This window comes from Biomphalaria glabrata, chromosome 1 (assembly GCF_947242115.1).
Source record: "Biomphalaria glabrata chromosome 1, xgBioGlab47.1, whole genome shotgun sequence".
NCBI lineage: Eukaryota > Metazoa > Mollusca > Gastropoda > Planorbidae > Biomphalaria > Biomphalaria glabrata.
In genome coordinates this window covers 32,886,109-32,909,336 of record NC_074711.1, presented here as the reverse complement: position 1 = coordinate 32,909,336, position 23,228 = coordinate 32,886,109, and the positions used below count along the sequence as shown (strand labels likewise).

Genomic DNA, 23,228 nt, shown 5'->3' with positions numbered 1-23,228 from the left:
CAACCGGCAAGAAAGCCGACCAAATACAGGCGGCATTACAAGCAGACCTCCAAACCATCTCCTGTATTGCGACAAATGACAGATTCAGATAAACGTTGCCAAAACGATCTGGTCCCTGTTCAGCCTATGGATCGACATTCTTAAGGCTCTATTCGAGCTTCAACTCGGTGGGCTGCGACTCCAACGTGAAAACACGCCAAAATATCTAGGGGTGACCCTGGATAGAAAGTTGTCAATGCTCCAGCACGTCCAGGAAGTTGAAAGAAAAGCCTCGGAGAAGTTAGCGTTACTAAGAAAGCTGGCCAGCACAAAGTGGGGTGCCAAAGCTTACATGCTACGCACATTGTACTTAGGGGCAGTCAGATCACACATTGAGTACAGCTCAAGTATATGCTAGTAAAACTGACCGAGTACAAGCACAGGCACTAAGGTTCATTTGTGGCACCTTTTGGACAAGCCCAACAAACGCTGCTAAAATCTTAACAAACATTGCACCTTTACATTTAAGGAGGGAGAGGGTGGTACTTACAGCCTATGAGCGCTATAAAAGGGGCGACTCTAGGCTACCCACCTCAATATTAGTGCGACAGTGGAGAGAGAGGAACCGCATAAAAATGCGATCGTTCCTCCACATTGCGGCCAATTTGTCAAAATCAGCTGGGCTCCACTGACAGAATCCCAGTTAGAATAATTAGTACTTACCCTCCGTGGAGGAGAAGTCGGCCCCACAAATAAACATGTCCCTTATAGGGCAAGAGGGAGACACCAAGAGGCGATTAACACCTGCCATACTCCAAAACTTTGCATCAGCTACACCAAAGTCCTATCCATCAGATGCCATTTTCTGTTATACCTATGGGTCGGTAATAAGGGACCCCGATAGATCTGGGTATGGCGCCCTTATAGTCTACCCAGACCGGACAGAACCAGAGATGCCGATTTCTCCGTCTGAGCTTAAAAGGGTTTTAAGGCGCCAGCCAGACTAGTCAGTCTTGAGAATTGTTCATCATTTTGTTTACGTTACAGTATTACAATTAATTAGTTAGTTAAAAAAAACTTGTAGAAAATAATGGTTAGCTTATTTAAAAATATTGACATTACAATAGAATTATTTCCAAAATTAAACTATAAAGAATCATAAAGAAATGAATAAACTAAGACAATTATTTAGAGCTAGAGTTTAGAAATATATTTGTAAACTCAATATATAGATTAAACCAATGGACTAAACAATGAAGTAAAAAAGGTTTGCCTATCTTCTTCTTCTTCTTTACATTACAGAGCATTGATCAGTGTAGTAACAACTTGTACCGTGTGTCCGAAATAAATCTAGTAAATTAGAGTCAAACTGTTCTATAGCTTACATTGTATGGAACAAATAGTCAAGGAGATGAAACAAAATAGCGACATGACTAGTTTATAAATCGTTAGTTTATGTTTAAAATACAGTAGTTTAAGTTTGTTCGTGTCCATACAATTAGTCGTTTTTACTGAAAAGCTCACGGAAATAGGAAATTAATACACACTGGGTGAATTTCGGTGCGTTTGCAGCATCGCTAAGTCTTGAAGGGAAGTAACAAGTCTGCGCTTCTTAGATGACAGGAAAAAAAATTCATGTTTCAAGAAAATTAGAAAGCTGAGCTGGCTTGTTCCGGATTACCTTGTGATATTTATGAATATTGCTATTTTTAGCGGCCCCTGAAAGGGGAATAGACGCTATTAATTTTGTGTGGTCTGTCCGTCCGTCCGTCCCGTCTCACAAACTAGAAAAAAAAATTGATAATCCAAATTCGTGATATTTTGGACCATTTAAAGTTCTGATGCAACGGCTACTTTTTTCTTTTATGAAAACGAAAAATTTAATTTTTAAAATGAGCTATGCAAGGAATTTTTTTCATAAAAATACACCATTTTTACAACGATTCACTATTAATAGTAACAAACAAGGGAGGCTATTTAGTAACTAGTTACCATATTTTAACATATTTTAACACATTTATATTTAGATTTTTTATTAAAAAATATTTTAAATTATAACTGTATTGCTAATTTATTTAAGTTCTGTCATACTAACTACTACATTTACAAAAAAAAAAAAAAAAAAAAATTCTATTTTAATTGTTAAAGAGAAAAAAATCTATTTAGAAAGCATATGAGTGGAACATAATTTAATACAACAAATACTAACTAGTCTTCTCATGCCATAGGTTGTCGAATCAACAATACTCAGCGGCATGGACCACTTCAAGGGCCGATTTTGAGTTTGCGTTTCCTTTCCACACAAACTGTATTTGTAACCTTGTTACATAACTATATTAGTAAACCTTTCAAATATTGACCTCTAGCTACGACTAAGTCTCTATAAGCTGTTCCAGTTAAACACATGAAGAAAAATTTACAAGATTAATATATTCTTTTTACAATGCCTCTATTCAGCTTGCAAATTCTACGTCGCTAGAAACAAAAATAAAAATAAACCTGGGCGGACACTGTTTTCAAAAATGTATATAACGATTTTTCTAGGAATTTTATAGTTTATGTATGTCTTTGGGACAACTATTACTAATTGGTCACACAGGGAAAACTCTGATTTGATCAATATGATTTTTTAAAATATAATAATGCTTAAAATAGATTTTGTTCTGGATGTGTAAACAATCGTATCTTGAACACACGTGACCGCGCTATCTCTGCATGTGTTCATTGAAGAATTCAATCATGAAAGAGACGTTTAGAAACATTGTGCGCACCGTCTTGTAAGTCTGGATCTACAGGCTTAGCAGTAGGATTGTATTGACTCTGAGTAGATTTAGACATGCGCTTAACCAACATTTGTTTTTTTAGTTACTAAGAGTAAAGTAGTCGCCCATACAGAGAGTCATCAGCTTCATAAAGGGAGAGTAGCCATTTAAAAAAACAAACTTATTTGTTACTTGTCACAGTTTAAGCTTTTGGTTGTACGATGCAAGCATTCTGTTATACGATCCCTTGAAGTATAATTCATAAAAGTACTACATCTGCACGTGCTAACATCACTGACTCATCTAGTTTTATATGTAAGGAATAACATTTGTGTATAAACTTTGTACCGCGTCTAAAGATGTCAAGGAGACACAGTAATAGAAACATTGTGGCCTTATCTTTATAGGGAGTAGCCCGTCTCATGGGACTCTAGTCAGGATGTACACTTGTATATTTTCTAATGTGAAAGCGATAACGAGAAAATCAACTTTCCAAATAAATAGCTAGATCTAGCAGATGGAGAGAAGAGTATACGGTAAGTAAACCATTGGTCACTTTAGAGCAGTGGAAGTCCAGTTACATTTGCGCTATCAAAGCCAGGGTCACATTGGCTATTTGATTTTCAGTATAATTATCCCCTTTGTGCCCTAAGAGATTTCATTATTGGATTCAAACCTTTAAATGTCCATATTTTCGGTTTATCCGTTGCGCTGAATACGTACGAATGTATAAGGTTTCTATTTTAGAAAGAACACTATTCTCTTACATTTTCTGTTTAGACTTTATTGTATACCTAAGTCTCCAGATCGCCTTCCCTTCTTTTTCTTCGCAACCTTATTTTATAGCTTAAATCAGTTTCTCAAATTGTGAGGCGCGCTGTGTTATTGTGTCCTACCATACTCATAAGAGCGGCGCAGTAGTATTATGTATTTCTTTAGGGACAAAAAAACAACAAAAGTACAACCATAATTGTTACATATGTATTGTAGCTATAAATCTATGATTCAATATTAATGAAATAGGTAGTACACTAGTACCAATGTTGCTAAAATTAAAACAATTTGTATTGACTAGACGACATTTTATTAGGTCCCAGCCCTAGTGATACTATTCGCATGTGGGAACCTTACAATTTCTCACGACTTCTATTTGCAATGTCTTAATATGTGAGGCCTAGGGGCTTTTTCATTCACTGTTGTCGCATGGCTAATAATTTTCTGCTGATTTGCATGTAACTGATGCCCATATAATTAGTTACTAGATGTAGTTTTAGTTTAGCAGGTTTTAACGTTTCGTTCGATAACACATTCCAACCAATGAGACACATTGTGGCTGATCACTCTTGCTTTTGTACGGTAGCAACCAGAATGGCTAATATTCTGGAGCATATTCTGGAGCATATTCTGGAGCATATTCTGGAGCATATTCTGGAGCATATTCTGGAGCATATTCTGGAGCATATTCTGGAGCATATTCTGGAGCATATTCTGGAGCATATTCTGGAGCATATTCTGGAGCATATTCTGGAGCATATTCTGGAGCATATTCTGGAGCATATTCTGGAGCATATTCTGGAGCATATTCTGGAGCATATTCTGGAGCATATTCTGGAGCATATTCTGGAGCATATTCTGGAGCATATTCTGGAGCATATTCTGGAGCATATTCTGGAGCATATTCTGGAGCATATTCTGGAGCATATTCTGGAGCATATTCTGGAGCATATTCTGGAGCATATTCTGGAGCATATTCTGGAGCATATTCTGGAGCATATTCTGGAGCATATTCTGGAGCATATTCTGGAGCATATTCTGGAGCATATTCTGGAGCATATTCTGGAGCATATTCTGGAGCATATTCTGGAGCATATTCTGGAGCATATTCTGGAGCATATTCTGGAGCATATTCTGGAGCATATTCTGGAGCATATTCTGGAGCATATTCTGGAGCATATTCTGGAGCATATTCTGGAGCATATTCTGGAGCATATTCTGGAGCATATTCTGGAGCATATTCTGGAGCATATTCTGGAGCATATTCTGGAGCATATTCTGGAGCATATTCTGGAGCATATTCTGGAGCATATTCTGGAGCATATTCTGGAGCATATTCTGGAGCATATTCTGGAGCATATTCTGGAGCATATTCTGGAGCATATTCTGGAGCATATTCTGGAGCATATTCTGGAGCATATTCTGGAGCATATTCTGGAGCATATTCTGGAGCATATTCTGGAGCATATTCTGGAGCATATTCTGGAGCATATTCTGGAGCATATTCTGGAGCATATTCTGGAGCATATTCTGGAGCATATTCTGGAGCATATTCTGGAGCATATTCTGGAGCATATTCTGGAGCATATTCTGGAGCATATTCTGGAGCATATTCTGGAGCATATTCTGGAGCATATTCTGGAGCATATTCTGGAGCATATTCTGGAGCATATTCTGGAGCATATTCTGGAGCATATTCTGGAGCATATTCTGGAGCATATTCTGGAGCATATTCTGGAGCATATTCTGGAGCATATTCTGGAGCATATTCTGGAGCATATTCTGGAGCATATTCTGGAGCATATTCTGGAGCATATTCTGGAGCATATTCTGGAGCATATTCTGGAGCATATTCTGGAGCATATTCTGGAGCATATTCTGGAGCATATTCTGGAGCATATTCTGGAGCATATTCTGGAGCAGAATGTGTACGACATCAGGTCTCAGTTCCTCGCCACCATTTCCTTTACAATCTTTACATTTCTTGCCCTTCTTCAGACGTCTGCTTAGGCTTCAAATATTTATCCTTGATCTAAAGGTTAGCTGAGAGAGCAAAACAATATCAAACTAACACGAATCACCACTGTATAACTTCATAGCTAATCATTAAATGTGCACTAGAGTCAATATATCGTGGACTCGGTTGGAAACTTAAAAACAAAGATTGGCCTTATTCCTTGAATGTCGTGAGAAAACAGAGAAATTTAAAGGCCGATGATGATTGGTTTGTAAAACAAGTAAATTTAATACTCATGGACAAAACCAATTCTATCACAAGACTGTTAACAATCATTTGTTGTATTGACATTCTGCTCCAACCATAACGTGGTCATAGAAGACTCGCACTAGACACATTCAACAGTAGCGAGGGGGCGAGTTGATTAGTCCTCAAATTATCCGAATGTTAGCGAAGAAGTTTTTTAAAAATTGTATACAATTTTCATCTTTCTGCGGATCCCCTACGGTTGTCTCATGGACCCCTAGGAGTTCTCTGACCAGAGTTTGAGAAACACTACTCTAAACCACTGCAAAACGTATTACTGCCAATTAGATGTAGCTAAACGCTTAACCTCCTTACTGACTGGAAAAATTGGGGTAAACACATTTTTTTGTGTCTAGGGTGGCGTCATGAATAAAAGTTTGAGAAATACTGTCTTAAAAGATTACTGTGATTTACATAATTATGAAAATCCCCTAAGTACATTCGTACATTTTACAATTATACCATTATTATACAAAATCCATTGCAGAAAATAATAGCTATGACAAGGGACATAATAAATAAATCTAGCTACACATAGAAATAACGATGGTTATGTCCCTTATCTTAAGCGTAAAAGTCGTTAAATCAAAGTGGAGTTTATTGGAAAGGTTAGGGTTTGGGTTAGGGTTAGGGATTTACAAGAATTTACAATTACAAGAATATTTTCAAATGGTGTTTAGCATATTAGTGTTAAAAGTTGGGCCTACATGTCATGAATATTTTTGTCCAGAATGTTTCTAATTTTCATATGCGTTTATTTTAGAAAACACAAAGTAGATAGTGCAGGGGTGGGCAAATTACGGTTCGCGGGCCACATGCGGCCCACCAGAGTGTTTTAAGCGGCCCGCGAACACCTACAGAATTCAGGTGTGCCCACAGAATAAACAGATAATACAGGGGAAAAATAAATCATTTTAAATTTTTCTTATCTCTTATGATGAAGAGACTAAAGAAACATTGTCTCTGCATGTCATTCTAAAAAGTTTAAAGCAAATGAAGATATGCTTGTTTGCAATGTATTCAAATATTTAGTCAAAGACATAAACTCAGGCCAGTATTTATTCAATGCAAATGAAGAACTGTGTTAAAGGTGTTGGGTTGGCTTGAAACAGGAGGGCAAGTGTAAGAACTGGTGGAGCCCGTGCTTTGGCTGGGTAAAACAGTTTTTTTAAATATAAATTAAACAACAATATCCCAACTATAAACTCGGCACGGGAAAGTTTGCACAAAACTGCATTGAATATGAAACACTTTATTGACCCAATTATCTCAGCGATCAAACTTATCAGAGCTAGGGGTCTTAACCACAGGCAGTTCCGAGAAGTACTTGAAGATGTGGAAACAAAACATTACGATGTTCGGTACCACAGCAGTGTCCACTGGCTTGGCATTTGCAAGGTATTAAGAAGAATATGGGATCTCAAGGAAGACATTGGTATGCTCCTTGAGGCACATAGACTTTGAATTTGTTACAACTATTTCTAAAGAAGAGTCAAGACAGACTTCGTGTTTTTAGTGGCAAATGTTGCAGTGAGTTGCTTGCACATATGTATTTTTCCAAACAAAACTTTTCCATTTCTCCAGGCAAGTGAAAACAGGGTTAATCATTTTCCTTTGCTGAAAGGTTTCAAGTAAAATGGTTGAAAAGTACAAGAATTTTAAGACATCAAGATCCTGATACCAGTTTTCAATATCCTCACTTCACCATTTAGTACAGAAGCTGATTCAGCTCCAGATGAAATACCTCCAAGCAAATTACGATCTTCCAAGGGAGCTTTATGGGTGCCAGAAAAAACACTTAAGGCTAAATTTCACATTCTTTGGGTCTACATAAATCGTGAACTTTTTTTTTTGTTTGAAAACAAACAAATGTAAGAACAACTCGATGCTGACAGACTGTAATTTGACAGCAGTCATAAGGATAACAACTAGTTAGCTAGTTACATTAAGTACAACAATACTATCAGATTGTGATGTATTGTTGTCATGTAAAAAGGCAATTACAAAATTTTGAAAATATTTGTAAAATTAATTTTAGAAATCGCTAAATCTTGTTGTAATTCCTCAATTGGTAGTGTAAAAAAAAAGATGTAGGCCTACATGTTTAATACACTATCCTTATATATTTTCTAAGTTGGAAATACGTATTATATAATTGCGGCCCCTATTTCTAATTTCTTTTTAATGCGGCCCTCAAAAGAAAAAGGCTGCCCACCCCTGACATAGTGTTAACAAATCTCATTTAATGAAAGTGCTTGGTCAATGGAAAGTCTGTAATTTCATGAATTGGGGAGAGACTATCTCCATAGTAGCCTGTCGGGATAGAGGTCCGTTTGTTTTAGTTTTGCCTGGTAACCCATAAAGTCTCCTACAAATAGAAACACTATTTTACAATAGAAGAGGAAAATTATTCATATGTGTGTCATTTTGTTTTATCTGTACGTTCTGTCCCAACACAAGTTCAGTATATTTAGGTCATGGCCAAAGTTTGCCATAAGAAATTACCGGAACCTGGCTGTATCTGCAGTATGGAGTTTCCCATGACATATTGTAATGATGATACACTCACTCACTATCTTGTAAGGAACTCCATGATCGTCTGCTTTCTCGTCTGCTCTGTGTAAACAGTCTGTTATCAATTTACCCGTTACAAAATGAAAGATTACATTTCCATACAGTCCATTATGAGTGCCTGAGGAAGGAAGAGGCAAGGAATTCATTAAACACTTTCCCATCTGGGCCAGTTGGACATTTTAATTACTACCTGCTCTTGTGACAGTATACAGTTCTCATGTTTTGAGATAGCACTGGTTTCAGCTTAATTCAGCTACTATATTATGCATTATTGGGTCTGTGCAGTAAATGGAGGTGGCTAACTAGCCTGGAGGTTTCTTGAGCAAAATAAGATCACTGGTTCACCTGTGTGTCTGTGTGTCTTTTGGACATGTTCGTGTTGCCGTGTTGGTTGATAAAAAAACACTAAGAAATCATTTTGAAATTAGAAGGTGTTTGTCTTATAAGCCACAATATTGTGGACATTCGTACTAAATGAGTCAATGTGTGTGTGTGTGTGTGTGTGTAGCAAGTTTAAGACCACAAAACATGGCCGCTGTGTTATCAACTCATTACAATTACTATTAGTTTGTCTCAGTCTATTCTTGCTAGACTTAAGTCTTTGGCACACTTTTTGACTGCCAAAAATCTCCTGTTTAAAAGTAAAATAGTGACTTTTTAACTTACCGTATCTTGTCTTCTTATCTTATACATTACAGGATATCCGTTCCATGCTCTAACAGCACTAAGAAAGGAAGAGCACTTTTATGAAATAAAAATAAATAAAAATAAATATGGAATAAGAAAAGTGCCTTTATATCTGAGTCTTTCTGAATTATTTTATTAGGTAGTGTTTGCATTTGTAAATTAACGTTTAGTGTTTTATGTATTAATTGCTACTTCACTTTATAGTTTTCTGTTCTGAAGTGTCTCTTTTAGTGAAATATGAATATTCGTTTGTTACATATCACAAGGAACTATTTTGCGTCTGTTTTAGTTTCATTATGTTTTCTTGAGTTGTGGGTCCCAAACTCAGAACGCATATTTTAATATTAATCTAACCAGAGTTCAATAGCAGTATGTTCCTGATTGATTAAAAAAAAATATTCACTTTCAATGCGAATTATTTTGGTAAATATAAAAAGGAATTTTCCGGGAAGAACAAAAATCTGCAAAAGGGAGTGGGGAATACAGTTACTAAAACTAACTTTTTTAAATGTTATTATACAATCTAACATTTTATTTTATTTTAAATGAAAATGAATTGGCTACAAAAGTGTATTCTAATGTTGGTCAAACCAAAGTTAACAAGGATTTTCATTTTATGTTCTTGTAAGATTTATAATAAAAATTTCTATGTCTTAGACCTTCAGTAATCCCCACTCGTCCATTCAAACTTGTTAGAAAGTTGATCCAAATGGAAACTGTTCTGAAGAAACAAGGAATCTGTTAGTCAAGAAACTTAATTGACCTGTTTTTTTTTCCCAAAACTAATAACATTATATGTGCACTTAAGGTATGCCACACTTCACGTGCCTAGGCTCTTGATTCTGACTACAAACTTCATTCCGAATCCCTGCGACCCTTTCTATTCTATCTCGTCCCCAGGATCTTCACCCATTCCTGGTCGATGTAGTCCTCAGGATCTTCACCCATTTCTGGTCGATGTGGTCCTCAGGATCTTCACCCATTCCTGGTCGATGTAGTCCTCAGGATCTTCACCCATTTCTGGTCAATGTAGTCCTCAGGATCTTCACCCATTCCTGGTCGATGTAGTCCTCAGGATCTTCACCCATTTCTGGTCAATGTAGTCCTCAGGATCTTCACCCATTTCTGGTCGATGTAGTCCTCAGGATCTTCACCCATTCCTGGTCGATGTAGTCCTCAGGATCTTCACCCATTTCTGGTCGATGTAGTCCTCAGGATCTTCACCCATTTCTGGTCAATGTAGTCCTCAGGATCTTCACCCATTCCTGGTCAATGTAGTCCTCAGGATCTTCACCCATTCCTGGTCAATGTAGTCCTCAAGATCTTCATCCATTCCTGGTCAATGTAGTCCTCAGGATCTCCAGTCGAACGTGTCCGTAGTTTGACCATGACACCATTTCGTTGACGTTTCTCTCTTCCCATATTTCTCTCTTCACGTTTCCAAAGTCCTTGTCACCTTGTTACACTTTGACTCAACCTGCTACTTGAAGTTTACAAGAAATAAATATGCTTTCTTTTATTTAAGAAAACAACTTTTGTAAGCTTGGTCACGCTTCAATAATTTCAATAAATAACAACACTACTAAGACAAATGTTAAAAAAAACAAACAACCAAAATAGATTTTATTTTACAAATATTTTTTTAATTATTACTAATTTGTTTTCAACAACAATGTAGCATCATCAGACAATAATGTTAAATAAGATATGAATAGGTCAACGTGTTATCAGCTGATTGGTTGTTTACATCATGCATATAGATCCATCTATGTTTGCACATGTCATTTAGTTTACATCATGCATACAGATCCATCTATGTTTGCACATGTCATTTAGTTAGTGTTTTACCTGCACTACTGTCACATAGACTAGATATGTGATGCTCATGTAAGCAAGAACAGAAGCCTTGAGTTTAAAAAACCATGAGCCTACTCTCGTCCTTGGGTTAGTGTAACTTTTGCGCACATCTGCAGTGTTAGTTAACTAGACATTGAAGTGTACAGCATAAATAGTTATTTAGTTTCGTATGTACACATATGTACACGTATAGTACAAATATTGTTTTTTATTTAGTATATTTACATTGAGTAGATGATAATCCGAAATATGAGTGGCGATTGTTATGAGTGAAACATTGAAAGTAAAATGCATTACGGTACATCACAGACATTGTCATCACTGTCCTGGTGGTCATGTACAGAGGACAGACACTACTGTAACTAGGCATGGTTGTTGATTAGACCGGCACTTTACATATTAGACAGACACTTTATATTTTAGACATAGACTTCTACATAAGACAGACACTACTGTAACGTAGGCGACGTTGTTGATTAGACAGACACTTTATATTTTAGACATAGACTTCCACAGAAGACAGACACTACTGTAACGTAGGCGAGGTTGATTAGACTGACGATTGACATATTAGAAAGACACTTCTACAGAAGATAGACACAGCTGTAGAATTGACTGACACGAGTCAAGTGTAGACAAATGAAGAGAATCATTGAATCAAAACTGTACAAAATGAGCACGCCAACGGGGCACTGAGACAGAATTTCAAGCAACTTCGCTTCCATTTCATGATGCATTGGAGAAGGCAAGAAGGCAGCTGCAAAGCGATGAACTAGTCCAGATAGAACGTTAAAAAAAACCTAAATGCCAAAATTCTTTTTCTTTGGATGGAGACATGTGAGTAGAGGAAGAGGAAGACTACATTGGATGGATATTTCCTATGTACTGAAACTTAGACGAGGGTTAACATTTTAATGAACAAACAACTTTCTTATTGGGATTTTTGGTTGACTTCTCTCTGCATATTCTGTAAAGCTAATATTAAAGTTAGAGGGGAAAAATATTTAAAATTTTACACACATTTATATTTGAGAAACATAGATACTCAGTGAAATGTTTCAAAATAATATCACACAAATGTATTTGATAGTTGGCAATAGCGGTTCTTAATAGGGAGATAAATATAGAAAAAGAGAAATAAGTCTAGCTTTTACGTAATATATTAAATTATAATCCTTATAATACACAATTTAAAAAGAAAATGCAATTTTATTATCAATCAGTTTGAAGCAAAACATCTTAAGTCAATTAATGATAATGGACGGCACACACGCGCACAAAAAAAAACGTATTGCTTAGACTTACAAATCAATCTTCTTGTTATGTTCAGTTAATTATACAACTTTTAGTGAGCTATTCAACTACACTGACATAACTATATATTACACAAACTCATCCAAATGTCTATCGTGTACACACCAGCATGCACTTCATATTATAGATGCAAGTTACTTTGTATTGGGGTGAGTGTATGGCAAGAGACTGTGTGTTTGCGTGTGAGAAGGTTGAGGGATTGAATTCACCCCTACCCTGAGTCAAATACATACCAAAATACACATTCCCCCCCCCCCCCCCCCCCCCCCCATCAGAGCATTGTTTGTGGGAACACTTTAACTAGGACAAAGTAAACTGTACCACGCAGACAAAGCCAATGTCTTCTGTTTGTATACACTATAACAACTTATATATATATATATATTATTTAGGTATCCTTTGTTAGATGTCTCTAGTAACCAAAAAATAATTTTAAAAATTTCAAGGTACCCTTTTCAAATCTTGCGATCTATAGGGGCAGATAATGTAAAGCTCATCTGTTTCTGTTACCAAGGGTTAACGAGGGCATCCTGTTACTAGCACAACACCAACCGACTTTAGAGCAGATTGAGTGGACTCAGGGGTGTGTCAGTGTGTCCTAAATTCCCAAAACGCAAACTCCTACTTTTCACCGGAAGATGAACTGAAACGTCTTCTTTTGCAAGCCCCCCCCCCAACTTAGATTAAAAATAAAGCTATAAAATATGATATAAAAGCTCTTCTATGTAAAGCCAATGTAGGAACCAAATTACTATTTAAACGTACATGTGTTTACAAAGAAAGAAAAACATACATATAACAATGTTGGCTACAATTAATGGGTACTTGCCCAGGGCGACTTCTCACTGGTCAAACCCACTGCAGAGTTTAACTTTCAATAGCTACAGTCTGTAGGCATGAAATCATTGTGGGTCCATTGATTAACTCAACTTTGGGGTCCATTGATTCAATTCAACTGTGGGGTCCATTAATTCAACTCATCTGTGGGGTCCATTGATTCAACTCATCTGTGGGGTCCATTGATTCAACTCATCTATGGGGTCCATTGATTCAACTCATTTGTGGGGTCCATTGATTCAACTCAAACTAGGTTACACCAACAAACGAAGATCCCCAATATAGACCCCCAATATAGATCCCCCGTATACACTGCAATCATGATCAAGATGAAAACGATAGTTCAAATGGAAATACTATCATCTTATTTTTAGCAAGCTCAGGGCACTTTGGTCCACATAACATTCATGGACATTCAAGAGAGCAGGAAGTGGTATGACCCTTAAGTTATATACGAATGACAACCTTTCTATTGGAATAGTTTTGTTCAACATTTTTGTGCACTAATATATACCGTAGACACTCAAATTACTCAAATTATGTACTAAGTCCCATATTAAAGTTAGGAAGAAGCTTAACTCTATGATGAGTCGTTTAACTGACAAACTAATCCAGTAATTATAGTATCAACGTGAGTTCAAATAACTTTGAACCAATAAAGTTCTAGAGTTCAAGTGCCCATTAAAATATTGCAGTACGATCTAACAACTCAAATAATAGTAACTAGTTTTTATTGATGTCATCGCACTTTAGAAATAATGCGCCTTGATTGGTTATTGATTTGAACTATTGGCTTGAGTATTTGACTTGAAACTATAAATTTTGATTGACCAAATTGGAAAAAATTAGAAAAGATTACACAAAAAAACAAACGATTAAAAAGGCTTAGGCAGTGGCGTAGCTAGGGTGGGGAGAGAAGGGGGGATAATTTGAAAATCCCCCCGGGCCCCCACTTGAGTGGGGCCCCCAAATGAGTGTTTTTTACATTGAAAATCTAATATTAAGCAACTAGAGGGACCCCAAACGATGGACAATTCCTAGCTACGCCCCTGGGCTTAGGACAGTATCAAAAACTGGATGAAGTTTTTATATGTTAATAATATTTTGTTTTACGTTGCTGTAAGATGTCTAATTGTGTGGAGTGGGTGCTGGCACATCAAATGGTTAATTTGAACTGTGCGAAGTTTTATTTCGGGGGGGGGGGGGGGGGAGGGCGAGCAAGTAAAACAAAAAAAAGTGTGACTTCAAATCACCACTGTCTCAGTGAGGAATTGGTCGATGGTTAAGTTATACTTTTTGATATACAAGTCAATTTGACATAGTGCATGACACTATTTAGTAACATGTAATGCCACCAGATAAACCAAAATGGAATGAGAGCAGGTGTTTTAGAACAAAAAAAAAAGACGTGATGATTTAGGGAAGGGATCTATTGGATTTGAATTTTTAACCGAGAATTCTTAAATTACCATTAACTAGTAATCAATATTTTTTTTGAGAATTAAAACAGTAGTTATCGCTGTCTGGATAAGTTATTACACATAGTCTGTTTACAACGATAAAACAGTTCCTACGATTGTGTCACCCATCACAATGAATGAATGTAATACATAAGGCGACAAAAACAAAAAGATTATTGTTCCTCTCTGGAAAGCATCAGTGTTCAAACTTGTAGGCGGTTCCGGGTTTTGCATATTAGAACTTTCTGTCGTATCACTGAACAAAAACAAAAAGTACAAGCAACAAGAAAGAAAGAATAAGAATTAGACCAATGGCTGACGTTGGAGGACTATTTGGCACATTTCATGTTCAAATACTATGTTGTAAATTGAGTTCAGAACCCTAAGGAGGTCACGCTAAAGCAAAGTCTCATCAGCAACACTCTTCGGCTCCTTGTGGTTGCCATTGGTGGAGACCCACTTTCTACTGGATTCGTTCGCGACCCTGGTGCTCCCTGTCAGGCTGGTATAGTCTCGTGTCAAGGTCAGGCCGAGTTTGCTAAACGGCCTGAGGAGGAGCCGCCTCAACTCCTGTCTAAACATCTTCCCCGTGATGATGTAGATGAGGAAGTTGAAGGCGTAATGCGTGATGCCGTACTCTTTTATGATAGCCATGACCAAATTGTACGTATAGTGTCTCTTCAAGATAATTGGGTCAGTTTCACCCTCTTCTACAACGAACTCCATGTACAGAGTGTAGACAATGGAAACGGGAAGAGTCGTAAAAATCTGGTAGAAAGAAACAGCCAGCAGTGTCACAGTTGTTGCAGCGGTTCTCTGCGGCGAGCCGTGCAGCTGTGCAGACTCCATCCGCGTCAGGCGCCGAAGTTCGACAATCACGAGGATGTTCATGACCAAGACAGTCATTGGAACCAAGAAGAAACAGAATAAATCCATCGTGAGGGTGTAAATGTTGTAAACAGACTTTGGGTAGCCGTCGAGCACAGTTTCCCTTAGAGTACAATCCTCTGCCATCGTGAAGAAGTAGCCCATGGGCGAGCAGAGGCACAGCACGAAAACGATAAGGCTGATGATGACGATCTTCGCGCGCTTTATTGTGCAGTACTTTTCCCTTTTGAAAGGGTGACAGATGGATATGTAACGCTCCGTGGTGAACGCCAGCACAAAGAACGGAGACAGATATTGAGTCGGAAGAAATACGACGGGGAAGGCCTCACATAAAACCGGGACGTCCAGTATTTTGATATGCCATGTGTTGTGGATTTCAAATACAATGGACAGAAGCAGGAAGATCAGATCGTCCAGGGCCAAGGCAGCAAGGTAGTATCCAGAAGAGTGTCTCATGCGCTTTTGCATCCAGATAATCAGGGATAAGATGTTTCCAGGGAGACCAATAATCACAATGACCGGCGTGACGTACTGGTCTATGATTTGAGTAGCAGGGTAGTCTGTTAAGGTTGTGTTGTTCATCTGTAATGGAAAAAAAAGGTATTTACATAATTTTACAACATATCAATTTAAAATAAGACGCAACAAATTAGCAGATATAGCGATCTCAAATAATGTATAACACTATAAATAAATTTAACTAATCAAACAGACATTGAGCTTGAAGCAAGTAATGACTGAAGATGAACATGCAAAATTTAACAGCAGCACGGAGTCAGAGTGGTTAGTGAAAAGAGATGAAGAAAATACAGTGAAACATACGCTAAAACAAGGACTCGAACAATGGACCTCCGACTTGGAAACATCGCTAACATCTGACATGTACATTAAAAAGCCCCCACCTACAAGTCAGACAAAAGGACCTGCAATTCTCACACTGTTCTTCCCATAAACATTTACACTCTAAGTCTGCTTTAAAATGTGACATGTCAAATGTATCTGTCACACTTTAGCAGACCACATAAGTACCTCGTAATAAATCATGTATCAGCCTATTGGGAAAGTACTTGAGTAGCTTAACAATTTTAAAAGTCACGAACGCCAAGGGAACCGGTAGGTCAGAGATTAAAATAATTGCAGTAACGAAGCAAATCCCCATCATTGAACTTTTACGTAACATACAAAGTGTTGTGGTAGGTTTCTAAAAACAATACGCCAAAAGCACAGAAATAATCATATAAATTAAATTATGGCTTTTATATAGCGCTACTTTCATGCTTATAGCATGCTCAGAGCGCTATGGTCCAATCTCATTTGTGGACCAGTGGGAATTGGGAACATCTGGGAGTAGGTTGCCTATGCTGCCTTTAGGCGCTCAGTAAACACAACTCTGCTCGAGTCGGGTGTACAACCTCGAGCCCGCTTAATAGGTAGCCAAGCCAAGCCAAGTTCAAGCGTACCTGACCTCTCGACCACGCTTCTCATTGTCACCTTATATGCCTGTTTTCTGTACCAATGTGCGAATCTATGAATGAAGATTGAGTTAGTAATGAACAAGTATTTGACCTTTTAAAAAAATATTACCTCCCTTGTTTTTTTCCATTGAAATGTGTTGTAAATTTATGAATAAACTTCTTGCATACTTGATTTTAAAATTAATTTTTTTCGCTTTCAGAAAAAAAAACAAACAAAAAAAAAAAAAAAAACCCTGCCGATGCATCAGAACTGTGTAAGGTTTAAAATATCATGATGTCGGATTTTCAATATATTTTATAGTTTACGAGATCTAAACCGAACGGACGGACGGACGGGCGGACTGACGGACAGAAAGATCACCCAAAAGATAATATCGGCTATTCCCCTTTCGGGGAGCTCTAAAAAGTACTTACATTATTCTAATATGCATACAATATAAATGTGTAAATCTAGATCTAGCAGTAATATTAAATATTGTCGTTTTTATTTAGTTTATTTAGTTATTTTCATGAAGCCGTAATAACTGTTGTAACTCATACAGTTTTACTGAATAATAATTTAGAAACTAATCCATTGAGAATGTGGATATTTTAAATTGGAAATGTTTTAATGCACATGAACTCTGTGTGATAATCATAACGCATTTTATTATTCAGAGTGAAGGTCTCTTGTAGCATTTAAAATTGCACACCGGTAATTTCTGTGGGTAATTTTATAGGACAAATCAAGAAAAGATATGTAATTATGTGAAAATGTTTATTAATCGAAAATATATTTAATTTACAAAACACGGAAAAAAAATCGTGTTTATCGTCAAAACCTTTTGGCGACCTTTTGCGTGTGACTTCCCTCTGGTGTGGTGCCCGTGATATGATCATTATGATACACCCTTTTGCTCCGCCTATGTAACAATCACACTAGCATAACCAACAGCCTCACAAGCAAGATCATATTATCATATGTGGTAATTCTGTGTCCATTAAAAACCCATTTAAAACTATTCGACACAGTTTAGCGTACAGCGAACTCAAATCTTTGTTCCCACCCAGCCCCATCAAATGTGATTGTGAAAGTTGAGACACCCAGGGGAGGTAATAGACTAGAAATGAAATGGGTATTAAAAGAGAAGTCACTATCTCCCTTTCATCCGGCAGAGACTATGCTTGCTTAAGCGCCTGACTGTCATAATATATTAATATATTGCTCAAATGTGGTCCAAGTGGCTCCATTCCACAGATGACCAAGTCCAGAGTGGGTCTATGACTGACCAGTTGAAAATACAGTTAGCGCCCGGCCGAGGCGTGCGGAATGTTACCATTAGTTGAAGATCACTAGCTAGTGTCATCAACTAGGGGGGAGAATGCTTTTGTGTGGGACTAATAATCTCCCCTGAGAGACGCGCCGTATCTGTCTTCACGCGCTGATCTTGTCGATCTATTTTGAACAGATCTCCCAGGATTATCTTACCCTTGGCTGTGGGTATCAGCTACTGGCTGAACCAGGGGTAGTCTGGGATAGGTTTGGATAAGACTGCAATTTAGTGACTATTATATTTACTGAGGTGATGTCTTGTAAAAGAAAATTATGGTGAGATAGTTCAGTATTTACCAAAGGTGAAACAAGGGCAGAAAGAATAAAGCAGCTTGGGATAAACGCACCCAAACCTGATAACAACCAAAGAAATGAATTATAGTGTAAATTGCGGAGAGGAAAAATTACTGCCTTGCATCAATGTCGGTATTGATTCCCAGAACTTCTAGTAGTGAGCAGAACTGAGCTATCTCTTTTAAAAAGTTAAATGTTTAAAAAAATCAACGAGAACAATAAAAATGTCATACCATTAAGCACTCCTTTTCCTCCCCACACCCCAACAAAAAAAAGCAATATTAACCATAAATAATTCGACTTAATACGTCAATTTGCAGGGTGGTAGAAAAGTGAGGAAACAATATTTTTCCCTGTGAAAAGTCTAGGTTACTTCCCTTGTAATAAAAGAAAAAATAGAAGAAAGATGGCAGCCGGAAGCTATGAACTGTTTTGTTGCTCTACTTTCTCACCATATTTAATCACGTGATATCAGGAACAATAACTCACGATGTAATCTACAGAGGTCTCTAAAAGTCTTTCCTGAGGACAAGAAAGAATGCGTGGTTTGCTTGAGAAAAGCTTTTTGCTGATATATCATTGTCTTTTCGGTTTGACTATTTACTATAGTACTATTTTACTAGAGACTATTTTCGAAGACTGTGACGCCGGGTTGATTCCCTTTCAAGTAGAATAATAACATTGATGTTAATTTAGATCTAATATTGTATTTCTGAGCTTTGAATCATTTATTTCAAATTGAAATGGAGCCTGATCTTTGTATAAATCTTGTAATGAAATTGTTTTCAGTTTACACTCTGTGATGATAAAGCTTTCCCCTGTTAAAGATAATTCAAGAAGGTATGTCAAAAACAACCTGGCTTACCAATAAGACCCTCCACTAATACATAACCCAAACAAGAAGTCTTTATTGAATATTTAAAGAAAAAAATGTACACAATTTGAAGAAAAAAAATTTACAAAGACAGTTTGTGTGGAAACACAAACTCAAAATCGGCCCCCCGAAGTGGTTCACCCAGGCAGGCTTCACTATTTTCAGAAGGAAAATCCGAATGAAATTATATCAAAGACAAATGACAGATAAGAATGTAGAAGGAAGGTTGACAGATCTTATGTAGTGCCCCAGAGGTCAAGCAGATCAAAGAATGTGTGAAAGTGTAAAGTTAGATGTGAATCTGGCCCAACTGATGTCTTAGATTGATCTAATTGTTTTGTAAAGGCTCAATCTCTTATACGAGTACTGAAGAATATAGTATTTACCTTTGCTTCCGGACATACGACAACGGGGAAGAAAAATGCAATTTATAACATTATTAATTGTTTTAAATTATGTCTCACTATAATGCATACTAAATAGATTATTTCTCTTAAAAAATAAAAATAAACATTTGTTTGTGTGTAAATATAGTACTTTGTATAACACAACTTACAAAACTTAAGAATAAAAATATTTTTAAAAAAATTTTGACAAAAAAACTACAACTGTTTTCATAAATGTCAAACATATGGTAGTAAGAAGTCTCCCCTAATAAAGAGTCATAAGTGTATGAGTGTTTAATAGTTAGTAGTTTTAAAAGTGGTGTATTTCTATGAAAAAACTGCTTGCATAAGTGATTTAAAAAATTAGAATTTTCGCTTTCAGAAAAGAAAAAAGTAGCCGTTACATCAGAACTTTGAATGGTCTAAAATATTGTGATGTCGGATTTTCACTATCTTTTCTAGTTTACGAGATCTAAACGGGACAGACGGACAGACATTTCACACAAAACTAATATCTTTTTTCCCCTTTCGGGGGCCGCTAAAAACAGCAACGTTATTCTGAGATTGACTTTACTTATTGGTGAATTCATGAGTTCGATATTGTTGCTGTAGTTAAATAACGCCTAAAAATGGCTTTGATATTATTACAATCAGACTTAATGATATCCTGTCACCTTCCTGCCACTTACACACACATTCAACTAGTCAGTCAATGGTTAGACGGAAGTAAAACAATCTAAAACATGATCCTACTCTAATTCCTTCGCTCAATCACGCGCTTGAAACATAATCAATCTTACTGAGTCCATTGGAATCGTACACCTGCATGTGTACGCACACACACAATCAAGAACGAACACACACACAATCAAGAGTACACAGGTATATCAACATAAGACTACGCGATCACTTGGGCTTGCGATGGCTGGGGATTTTCAATTGTTTTTTGTACAATGCTTTGCATGTCTCGGATGCTCCATCAGAGTTGAAGATAATCTACCTCTTAGTCCAAAACCCTCTAACTGCAAGACGTCGGGTGTTGGCAGCGAGTAGTTTATGAATCCTGGACAATCCAGACGTTGAATGGCAGTCCTGTGAGCACGACCAGGCAGCAACCCCTTTTAGGGTGCGTTGACAGTATATCTACGTATCTTAAGTTTTAGTAGTCGCCACGTCGATATCGGTTCTCAGAATAGCGAATACAAGGACTTTTAAGAGGCCAGGTCACACTAGTTCATTACTGAGCCACTCTGGTGTTATACCAGCAATCCGGTGTGGGCTATAGTATTGCAATGGAAGTGATCTACAGATGTGCCTGTCTAGCGTGATAAACAACAGTTTGGACCTTTTCAGAGGTCCAGTAACCGAAGAATGCTGAGCACCTGTAGTATATATGAGCTAAGATGTATCATTGAATATTATTGCCACTTAGGTTTACATTGCAACATGTAGAAGCATTCATTAACTACATCTGTGTAGCCTACTGTTGTATTGTATAGACCTCATTCTAAATATTCATATTACATGATCAAGTCTTCATCTGTTAGCCTCACCAAGGTTGTTCAGTATATTAGTGGTGTGGGTGAGTGAAAGGTCATCTGCTTTGGTTGGGGGGGGGGGGGCGGAGGGGGGAGGAGGCCTAGGTAAATTGAGCCCTATCGTGATAAAACTAATAACTGACGCATACTCAACGTGAATTAATACCTGACAAAGATTAATACCTGGCAGTGATCTTCTTGTGTATGAGGAATATGCTTTTTGATTAAATGCATACGATTTCGCAATGCCCTAGCTTTTAGGGAATGGGACTTATGTCTAGTTAAAAACAAAGCCTTATCACAGTGCCAATAACAAACTTGTACCAGTAATTTAAATAACTGTAAGTAGTAACCGAGGGCCATTGTCATTTCTACCCCTACTTTTGTTAACTTTTATTTTGTACTTACACTTTATTGCCATTCAATGCGACGAATCGATTGGGATCTAAGTCAAAGTAAACCATTTTTTGTTCTTCCAGAAATAAAACAAAATGGAATGATCAAGCCAGAAATAAAACAAAATGGAATGATCAAGTCAGAAATAAAACAAAATGGAATGATCAAGTCAGAAATAAAACAAAATGGAATGATCAAGTCAGAAATAAAACAAAATGGAATGATCAAGTCAGAAATAAAACAAAATGGAATGATCAAGTCAGAAATAAAACAAAATGGAATGATCAAGTCAGAAATAAAACAAAATGGAATGATCAAGTCAGAAATAAAACAAAATGGAATGATCAAGTCAGAAATAAAACAAAATGGAATGATCAAGTCAGAAATAAACTACAAGAAGAAACGTGAGCTGCATGAAGTCATGCATGGCGACAGAGTGTAAGCTAGTAGCTCAGTTCTGTCTTTCCGTTAGACCAGGGGTCGGCAACCTTTTGAGGCGGAAGAGCCAAAAAATTCGAATTTACACAATTTCAAAGTTTTTAAAGAGCCACAAGGTTTTTTCTTGCCAACTATAAATAGTACTCGCATAAATAAAGGTCTTTGATAAATAAAAACAAATTTATTTATTCATAAGGAAAAATATCTATTTATTTATATATGACTAGTGTTTTTCACAACAAATTACATAATAAATGAATGGCATTATTAGATAATTGCTTTTTTTGTAAGTAAATAGGCTAAACTAAAAGAATTAAACATTTACATACAACACTAACTTTAACTTCAATAACAACATAATTGAGCAAACAAATTCAATGGGAGCGATGGCTATGGTTTTGGAAAGTTTGGATACATTTGGGTCATAACTTTTTGTTTTTAGTTTCAAACACGGCTCTAAATTTTCATTTATTAGTTGGCTTCTTACTTTACTTTTAATTATATTTATACAAGAGAACGCTTGATCGCATGAGTAAGTCGATCCCAAAATAGCTATCACTCCAATAGCCAACCATTTCAATTCACTCTAGCAGTCTGGAAAACAATTTCATGCGTCGAGTACAAGTGCCTCATCTCGTGACATTCCTTTGAAAGCTGTCCACTTTTTGTTGCGCTACGTACATGCATTTCTGGATCGCCAACTCTTCCACAAAGCTTTACTTTTTAAAGTCCAGTATCAAATCCAAATGGCTCAATGTGGATTTCGTTACTATTTGTGTTGGGGGATTTACTATGAATGATAGAATGGTTTTGTTGGTTTTGAAATGCTCAAATCTCTCAGCAAAGTCATCTGTAATTTTTTCTTTAAAACTGTGCTGAAGAAACTCCTGTCAACAGTTGCACTGGTTTTATCGCGATATTGCTTTAGAAGTCATTTACCGCTCTGAATAAGTAAAGTTCCTCTTTCAGACCTTGCTATCTGAGGGCAGATAATGTAAAGGTCATCTCTTTCTGTGGCCCACGGTTAACAAGGGTGTCATGTGGCCAGCACAACGACCAACCGTCTTTACTTTCCCCAACTAACGTCAGGTACCTATTAGAGCTGGGTGGATTTAGAAGC

The 23,228-nt window shown here is 37.0% G+C and overlaps 2 protein-coding genes across 2 annotated transcripts in view; both read right to left on the bottom strand.

The window, feature by feature from the left end:
- Window positions 1-4,113: 4,113 nt before the first annotated feature.
- Window positions 4,114-8,320, bottom strand: LOC129924008 (adhesive plaque matrix protein-like). The gene is made up of 2 exons (XM_056017933.1): window positions 8,284-8,320; window positions 4,114-5,429 (listed from the first exon to the last, which is right to left on the bottom strand). Exons 1-2 carry the CDS (start codon window positions 8,318-8,320, stop codon window positions 4,114-4,116), a joined length of 1,353 nt encoding a protein of 450 aa, XP_055873908.1.
- Window positions 8,321-13,199: 4,879 nt separating this feature from the next.
- LOC106079361 (neuromedin-U receptor 2-like) overlaps window positions 13,200-23,228 on the bottom strand; it is a 92,862-nt gene continuing 82,833 nt past the window's right edge. The window contains exon 2 of the mRNA XM_056032880.1: window positions 13,200-15,977. Coding sequence (XP_055888855.1) covers window positions 14,904-15,977 — 1,074 coding nt within the window. The 3' untranslated portion in view covers window positions 13,200-14,903. The remainder of the gene's footprint in view (window positions 15,978-23,228) is intronic.

What these genes read in the sequence shown, in the direction of transcription:
- LOC129924008 (XM_056017933.1), bottom strand. Translation starts at nt 8,320, where the DNA reads ATGGGAAACTCCATACTGCAGATACAGCCAGGTTCCG. An exon ending in GCAGATACAGCCAGGTTCCG is followed by an intron (nt 5,430 to 8,283) that starts GTAATTTCTTAT and finishes ATTCTGCTCCAG; the next exon opens with AATATGCTCCAGAATATGCT.